This window comes from Salmo salar, chromosome 18 (genome assembly GCF_965601325.2).
Source record: "Salmo salar chromosome 18, fSalSal1, whole genome shotgun sequence".
NCBI classification, from domain to species: domain Eukaryota; kingdom Metazoa; phylum Chordata; class Actinopteri; order Salmoniformes; family Salmonidae; genus Salmo; species Salmo salar.
This window is the reverse complement of record NC_138308.1, coordinates 93,471,161-93,480,184: the sequence shown is the minus strand read 5'-3', so window position 1 is coordinate 93,480,184 and position 9,024 is coordinate 93,471,161. Positions and strand designations below refer to the sequence as shown.

Here is a 9,024-nt window from a genome sequence, read left to right as displayed (position 1 = left end):
CAAAAGCCTATTCCTGCTCTTTTCCCACAATCCATCAATCACATTTGGTGTGTCATCATAGTGGTCTCTGACATCATAGTGGTCTCTGTCATCATAGTGGTCTCTGACATCATAGTGGTCTCTGACATCATAGTGGTCTCTGACATCATAGTTGTCTCTGACATCATAGGGGTCTCTGACATCATAGGGGTCTCTGACATCATAGTGGTCTCTGTCATCATAGTGGTCTCTGACATCATAGTGGTCTCTGACATCATAGTGGTCTCTGAATTGTGGTCAGACTCACTCAGGTGGTTCAAACTTAAACTTGCGCCCTTTTCAATGCTGATTTGAATGTCATTCAAAACACAGAAGTGTCAAAACATCCTTTTTGAATGTAAAAGTAATCCTTGAAGTAATCAAGTTTTACAAAAGTATCTAATCTGATTACAATATTTTTGCTGGTATTGTAACGGAATCCCTCCCCAACCCTGCTTGCATAATACATCATTTATGAAACAATGAAAGCTCTGACAATATTCAATGACTACATTTCTCTAAAATAGGTTATAGGCCACATGTGAACCACCAAGTCAGAACGGTAGGAGAAGTTATGAGAGGGGATAGGGACCAAATTATTAGGGTGAGGCACATGGGCTACTAACAGCCTACTACACAACATACACTTAGTATTACTTCCTTATCTACCGTATACATATCTCCCTGGCATATTACATCATTTATGCAGCTACATACAATACATTTTTGTACTCACCTTGTTATGCTGTGCTTCCTTGAACAGGAAGTGGCACAGCGGTCTTTCGTGGGCAAATTTTGTCATCAAACTTTGACATCAAAGTCTGGCATTCTCTGGATTTATGGTGCTTTCAAGACAACTTGGAACTCTGGGGGAAAAACACAAGGTTGAATCATGACGTCGGTGATCTTCAGGTCAGAGCTCTAGAACTCCAGTCAGAGCTCTAGAAAGAGGCCAGAGTTCCCGACTTGGAATTCTGAGTTGGATGACCATTCATAACGTGTTTTCCCCAGTCGGGGCTCATTTTGTTCCCCGAGTTCCCAGTTGTCTTGAACTCACTGAAGTCAGATTTCCCATGTTTCCAGTTGTTTTCAGCGCATCAGATATCATGCTTCATTGACAGTATGGCCAATGTTGAACGTTTATCCTTTTAAGCTTGGAAAAGAGACCCTTAAGCCCAGACTTGGGACCACACACCCTCTCCACTGAATAGCAGGCTAGTGATTAACTGCAAGAATTGCAAAGCAGCCACGGATTCCTTCCAAACCATTCATTGTTGGATTTGCGATTTCCAGTTGTGTAATGTTTATGTTCTATGGCCGATGAGCACCGATACGTTTTATCTTCATATGAATAAGGATTAAAACAGATTTGCCAGTAGATTGTCAACTTGATTCATGATGATGACTGCTAGCTAAGATTTTTCAAGATATGATGTTGGCATGATCAGTCCAATCAAAGCTACAGTCCAATCAATGATCTTGAGCCTTCTTGGATGGGCACTTCTAATGTAACTGTATTGCAGCCTCCAAGGGGCTTGAATTTTCGAGCTCTCCCCGTAGATTTTGAGGTGAAGTAGTGTCCTCGTGAGTGACAGAACACTGAGCCAATCACGGCGCAACTAGAGAACATTGCCAACCCCTAAGCTCCGTATATTCCCCTGGTTGCCCCTCCACCACAGAAAGCACTGAGCTGGGCTGAAACACCTCTGGCTGCCCCTCCACCACAGAAAGCACTGAGCTGGGCTGAAACACCTGTATATTCCTCTGGCTGCCCCTCCACCACAGAAAGCACTGAGCTGGGCTGAAACACCTGTATATTCCTCTGGCTGCCCCTCCACCACAGAAAGCACTGAGCTGGGCTGAAACACCTGTATATTCCTCTGGCTGCCCCTCCACCACAGAAAGCACTGAGCTGGGCTGAAACACCTCTGGCTGCCCCTCCACCACAGAAAGCACTGAGCTGGGCTGAAACACCTGTATATTCCTCTGGCTGCCCCTCCACCACAGAAAGCACTGAGCTGGGCTGAAACACCTGTATATTCCTCTGGCTGCCCCTCCACCACAGAAAGCACTGAGCTGGGCTGAAACACCTGCATTTGGGAGGTGCTTTACTAAAAAAAAAAAAAAAAAGGAGACCATGTTTATATGCAGCTTTATTACATTCTCTGCAAATTGATATTTGACACACTTATCAATGCCAAAATAACAAAAACAGGCAACTTTTTTTTAAGCTAAAAAGGCTCGCCACTGCTCCTCCCCTTCATCTATACTGATTGAAGTGGATTTAACAAGTGACATCAATAAGGGATCATAGCTTTCACCTGGTCAGTCTGTGTCATGGAAAGAGCAGGTGTTCCTAATGTTTTGTCCACTCAGTGATTTAGGGCTGTTTTAAGCAGAAAATGCTTTAATGTGATAAACTGGAACATCTCTGGGTGTTACGGGTAATAAATCCATTTATAACAGTGACAACAACAAAGAATATTTCTCCAAACTACAGCCAAGACTTTTATTCATTCTTAAACATAATTTCTGAAACTTTTTAAAACAATACTTTATTTTACCTTTATTTAACTAGGCAAGTCAGTTAAGAACAAATTCTTATTTTCAATGACGGCCTAGGAACTGCCTTGTTCAGGGGCAGAACTACAGATTTTTACCTTGCCAGCTCGGGGATTCGATCTTGCAACCTTTCGGTTACTAGTCCAACGCTCTAACCACTAGGCTACCTGCTGCCGCACTTGACTAGAAAATAATAGAAAAAATCACAACAATAGCAGCATTTACATATAGGTTTACATTGGCAGGGAATGACAAAGGAACAAAGTATTTTAAACACTACATTGTAGAGGTGTGTGTGTGTTGTGATGTGTGAGCGAGAGTGTGTGTGTCTATGACAGTGCTCCTTTCGTACAGTAGAGCTGGTAGACTGTGCGACTCAAAGCTGGACCCAAGTTCCTGAAATGCAAACAGAACCAACAATAAGCAGTCAATGAATCAACATCTGCAGTTCTTTTCACACTTTCTCACCTTTTCAGTTTTCCATATCGGATGGAGGAGAGAAGTTTCTCTCTTTCTGTGTCGCTGGGGCACTGCTCATACGCTTCCAACAGACTGGAGGGAGGAGAGGAGAGATGAGAGAGAGATGGGAGAGAGAGAGGAGAGAGGGGAGAGAGATGAGAGAGGGGAGAGAGATGAGAGAGGGGAGAGAGAGAGAGATGAGAGAGAGAGGAGAGAGGGGAGAGAGAGATGAGAGAGGGGAGAGAGAGAGAGATGAGAGAGGGGAGAGAGAGCGAGATGAGAGAGGGGAGAGAGAGGGGAGAGATGAGAGGAGAGAGCGATAAAGGACATGCTGGTATGCCATCTCTAGTCAACAAGAACACAAGTATAGCCCATCTGTAAATAGCCAATCCAACTACCTCATCCCCATAGTGTTACTTATTTTTTTCTCCTTTGCACCCCAGTATCTCTACTTGCACATTCATCTTCTGCACATCTATCACTCCCGTGTTTAATTGCTAAATTGTAATTGTTTCGCCACTATGGCCTATTTATTGCCTTACCTCCCTTATCTTACCTCATTTGCACACACTGTATATAGACTTTTCTATTGTGTTATTGACTATGTTTGTTTATTCCATGTGTAACTCTGTGTTGTTGTATGTGTCGAACTGCTTTGCTTTATCTTGGCCAGGTCGCAGTTGTAAATGAAAACTTGTTCTCAACTGACCTACCTGGTTAAATAAAGGTGAAATAAATAAAATGAAAATTGAAAGTAGTCAGCCCTATCTCACCTACGTCAAGGGAGAAACCACCCCTATATCACCTACGTCAAGGGAGAAACCAGCCCTATATCACCTACGTCAAGGGAGAAACCAGCCCTATATCACCTACGTCAAGGGAGAAACCAGCCCTATATCACCTACGTCAAGGGAGAAACCAGCCCTATATCACCTACGTCAAGGGAGAAACCAGCCCTATATCACCTACGTCAAGGGAGAAACCAGCCCTATATCACCTACGTCAAGGGAGAAACCAGCCCTATATCACCTACGTCAAGGGAGAAACCAGCCCTATATCACCTACGTCAAGGGAGAAACCAGCCCTCTCACCTGTCAACAGAGAAACCAGCCCTCTCACCTGTCAACAGAGAAACCAGCCCTCTCACCTGTCAGAGAAACCAGCCCTCTCACCTGTCAGAGAAACCAGCCCTCTCACCTGTCAGAGAAACCAGCCCTCTCACCTGTCAGAGAAACCAGCCCTCTCACCTGTCAGAGAAACCAGCCCTCTCACCTGTCAGAGAAACCAGCCCTCTCACCTGTCAGAGAAACCAGCCCTCTCACCTGTCAGAGAAACCAGCCCTCTCACCTGTCAACAGAGAAACCAGCCCTCTCACCTGTCAGAGAAACCAGCCCTCTCACCTGTCAGAGAAACCAGCCCTCTCACCTGTCAGAGAAACCAGCCCTCTCACCTGTCAGAGAAACCAGCCCTCTCACCTGTCAGAGAAACCAGCCCTCTCACCTGTCAGAGAAACCAGCCCTCTCACCTGTCAACAGAGAAACCAGCCCTCTCACCTGTCAGAGAAACCAGCCCTCTCACCTGTCAACAGAGAAACCAGCCCTCTCACCTGTCAGAGAAACCAGCCCTCTCACCTGTCAACAGAGAAACCAGCCCTCTCACCTGTCAGAGAAACCAGCCCTCTCACCTGTCAGAGAAACCAGCCCTCTCACCTGTCAGAGAAACCAGCCCTCTCACCTGTCAGAGAAACCAGCCCTCTCACCTGTCAACAGAGAAACCAGCCCTCTCACCTGTCAGAGAAACCAGCCCTCTCACCTGTCAGAGAAACCAGCCCTCTCACCTGTCAGAGAAACCAGCCCTCTCACCTGTCAGAGAAACCAGCCCTCTCACCTGTCAGAGAAACCAGCCCTCTCACCTGTCAGAGAAACCAGCCCTCTCACCTGTCAGAGAAACCAGCCCTCTCACCTGTCAGAGAAACCAGCCCTCTCACCTGTCAGAGAAACCAGCCCTCTCACCTGTCAGAGAAACCAGCCCTCTCACCTGTCAGAGAAACCAGCCCTCTCACCTGTCAGAGAAACCAGCCCTCTCACCTGTCAGAGAAACCAGCCCTCTCACCTGTCAACAGAGAAACCAGCCCTCTCACCTGTCAACAGAGAAACCAGCCCTCTCACCTGTCAACAGAGAAACCAGCCCTCTCACCTGTCAGAGAAACCAGCCCTCTCACCTGTCAGAGAAACCAGCCCTCTCACCTGTCAGAGAAACCAGCCCTCTCACCTGTCAGAGAAACCAGCCCTCTCACCTGTCAGAGAAACCAGCCCTCTCACCTGTCAGAGAAACCAGCCCTCTCACCTGTCAGAGAAACCAGCCCTCTCACCTGTCAACAGAGAAACCAGCCCTCTCACCTGTCAACAGAGAAACCAGCCCTCTCACCTGTCAGAGAAACCAGCCCTCTCACCTGTCAGAGAAACCAGCCCTCTCACCTGTCAACAGAGAAACCAGCCCTCTCACCTGTCAGAGAAACCAGCCCTCTCACCTGTCAGAGAAACCAGCCCTCTCACCTGTCAGAGAAACCAGCCCTCTCACCTGTCAGAGAAACCAGCCCTCTCACCTGTCAGAGAAACCAGCCCTCTCACCTGTCAGAGAAACCAGCCCTCTCACCTGTCAGAGAAACCAGCCCTCTCACCTGTCAACAGAGAAACCAGCCCTCTCACCTGTCAGAGAAACCAGCCCTCTCACCTGTCAACAGAGAAACCAGCCCTCTCACCTGTCAGAGAAACCAGCCCTCTCACCTGTCAGAGAAACCAGCCCTCTCACCTGTCAGAGAAACCAGCCCTCTCACCTGTCAGAGAAACCAGCCCTCTCACCTGTCAGAGAAACCAGCCCTCTCACCTGTCAACAGAGAAACCAGCCCTCTCACCTGTCAGAGAAACCAGCCCTCTCACCTGTCAACAGAGAAACCAGCCCTCTCACCTGTCAGAGAAACCAGCCCTCTCACCTGTCAACAGAGAAACCAGCCCTCTCACCTGTCAGAGAAACCAGCCCTCTCACCTGTCAGAGAAACCAGCCCTCTCACCTGTCAGAGAAACCAGCCCTCTCACCTGTCAACAGAGAAACCAGCCCTCTCACCTGTCAACAGAGAAACCAGCCCTCTCACCTGTCAGAGAAACCAGCCCTCTCACCTGTCAGAGAAACCAGCCCTCTCACCTGTCAGAGAAACCAGCCCTCTCACCTGTCAGAGAAACCAGCCCTCTCACCTGTCAGAGAAACCAGCCCTCTCACCTGTCAGAGAAACCAGCCCTCTCACCTGTCAGAGAAACCAGCCCTCTCACCTGTCAGAGAAACCAGCCCTCTCACCTGTCAGAGAAACCAGCCCTCTCACCTGTCAGAGAAACCAGCCCTCTCACCTGTCAGAGAAACCAGCCCTCTCACCTGTCAGAGAAACCAGCCCTCTCACCTGTCAACAGAGAAACCAGCCCTCTCACCTGTCAACAGAGAAACCAGCCCTCTCACCTGTCAACAGAGAAACCAGCCCTCTCACCTGTCAGAGAAACCAGCCCTCTCACCTGTCAGAGAAACCAGCCCTCTCACCTGTCAGAGAAACCAGCCCTCTCACCTGTCAGAGAAACCAGCCCTCTCACCTGTCAGAGAAACCAGCCCTCTCACCTGTCAGAGAAACCAGCCCTCTCACCTGTCAGAGAAACCAGCCCTCTCACCTGTCAGAGAAACCAGCCCTATAACTTTCACTTCTAGACAAGACAAATGCTTCTAGAAAGAAACAACCTAAAAATAGCTTTAGTCCGTCTATACTTCACTACTTTTGACCAGGACCCATAGGACTCTAGTGCACTATGTAGGGAATAGGGTGCCCTCTGACTCCTAACTGCATGACTGGAGGGGAAACCAGGGGCCAGCGGCCGAGGGCGAAACCAGGGGCCGGCGGCTGAGGGCGAAACCAGGGGCCGGCGGCTGAGGGCGAAACCAGGGGCCAGTGGCTGAGGGCGAAAAACCAGGGGCCGGCGGCTGAGGGCGAAAAACCAGGGGCCAGCGGCTGAGGGCGAAACCAGGGGCCAGCGGCTGAGGGCGAAAACCAGGGGCCAGCGGCTGAGGGCGAAAAACCAGGGGCCAGCGGCTGAGGGCAAAAACCAGGGGCCAGCGGCTGAGGGCGAAAACCAGGGGCCAGCGGCCGAAGGGGAAACTATGGGTCAATTAATCATGTTTGCCTGAGAGACTACAACATCAGCTTTAACATGCGCCCCAAATGGCACCCTATTGCCCCATAGGGCTCTGGTCAAAAGTAGTGCACTTTATAGTGAGAAAATGGTGCTTCCAGAGCCAGCAGGCAGAGTCAATCAATTAGCTATCTGATCAATCTATGACCTTGTCAATCAACTAATCAATCATAGAGAGCCAGGGATCGACACAGGGAGAAAAGGCAAAAAACACACATTTCTTTCCACAGGGCCGTGGGGTGAGACAGGGATGCAGCTTAAGCCCGACCCTCTTCAACTTGTATCAACGAATTGGTGAGGGCACTAGAGCAGTCTGCAGCACCCGGCCTCACCCTACTAGAATCTGAAGTCAAATGTTTACTGTTTGCTGATGATCTGGTGCTTCTGTCCCCAACCAAGGAGGGCCTACAGCAGCACCTAGATCTTCTGCACAGATTCTGTCAGACCTGGGCTCTGACAGTAAATCTCAGAGAGACAAAAATAATTGTGTTTCAAAAAAGGTCCAGTCGCCAGGACCACAAATACAAATTCCATCTACACCATTGCCATGGAGCACACAAAAAACTATACATACCTTGGCCTAAACATCAGCACCACAGGTAACTTCCACAAAGCTGTGAACGATCTGAGAGACAAGGCAAGAAGGGCCTTCTATGCCATCAAAAGGAACATACAATTCAACATACCAATTAGGATCTGGCAAAAAATACTTGAATCAGTTATAGAACCCATTGCCCTTTATGGTTGTGAGGTCTGGGGTCCGCTCACCAACCAGGAATTCACAAAATGGGACAAACACCAAATTGAGACTCTGCATGCAGAATTCAGCAAAAATATCCTCAGTGTACAATGTAAAACACCAAATAATGCATGCAGAGCAGAATTAGGCTGATACCCGCTAATTAACAGAATCCAGAAAAGAGAGACGTTAAATTTTACAACCACCTAAAAGGAAAAAATGTCCAAACCTTCCATAACAAAGCCATCACCTACAGAGAGATGAACCTGGAGAAGAGTCCCCTAAGCAAGCTGGTCCTGGGGCTCTGTTCAAACACAAACACACCCCACAGAGCCCCAGGACAGCAACACAATTAGACCCAACCATATCATGAGAAAACAAAAATATAATTACTTGACACATTGGAAAAGATCAACTAAAAACCTCAGTAAACTAGAATGCCATTTGGCCCTAAACAGAGAGTACACAATGGCAGAATACCTGACCACTGTGACTGACTCAAACTTAAGGAAAGCTTTGACTATGTACAGACTCAAGAGAAGACAGGCTAAAATGAGGTGGAAACTGAGCTGCACTTCCTAATCTCCTGCCCAATGTATGACCATATTAGAGAAACATATTTTCCCTCAGATTACACAGATACACAAAGAATTCCAAAACAAACCCAATTTTGATAAACTCCCATATCTACTGGGTGAAATACCACAGTGTGCCATCACAGCAGCAAGATTTGTGACATGTTGCCACAAGAAAAGGTCAACCAGTGAAGAACAAACACCATTGTAAATACAACCCATATTTATGTTTATTTTCCCTTTTGTTCTTTAAATATTTACAAATCGCTACAACACTATATATATACATAATATGACATTTGAAATGTCTTTATTATTATTTTGGAACTTCTGTGAGTGTAATGTTTACTGTTCATTTTTATATATTATCTACTTCACTTGCTTGGCAATGTTAACATATTTTTTCCATGCCAATAAAGCCCCTTGAATTGAAAAGCCAAGCGGT

The 9,024-nt window shown here is 47.5% G+C and overlaps 1 protein-coding gene across 1 annotated transcript in view; it reads right to left on the bottom strand.

Moving 5' to 3' along the window:
- Positions 1-2,154: 2,154 nt before the first annotated feature.
- The window catches only part of mus81 (MUS81 structure-specific endonuclease subunit), a 26,783-nt gene continuing 19,913 nt past the window's right edge, over positions 2,155-9,024 (bottom strand). The window contains exons 15-16 of the mRNA XM_045701612.2: positions 3,049-3,132; positions 2,155-2,976 (exon numbers count right to left, since the gene is read on the bottom strand). Coding sequence (XP_045557568.1) covers positions 2,910-2,976; positions 3,049-3,132 — 151 coding nt within the window. The 3' untranslated portion in view covers positions 2,155-2,909. The remainder of the gene's footprint in view (positions 2,977-3,048; positions 3,133-9,024) is intronic.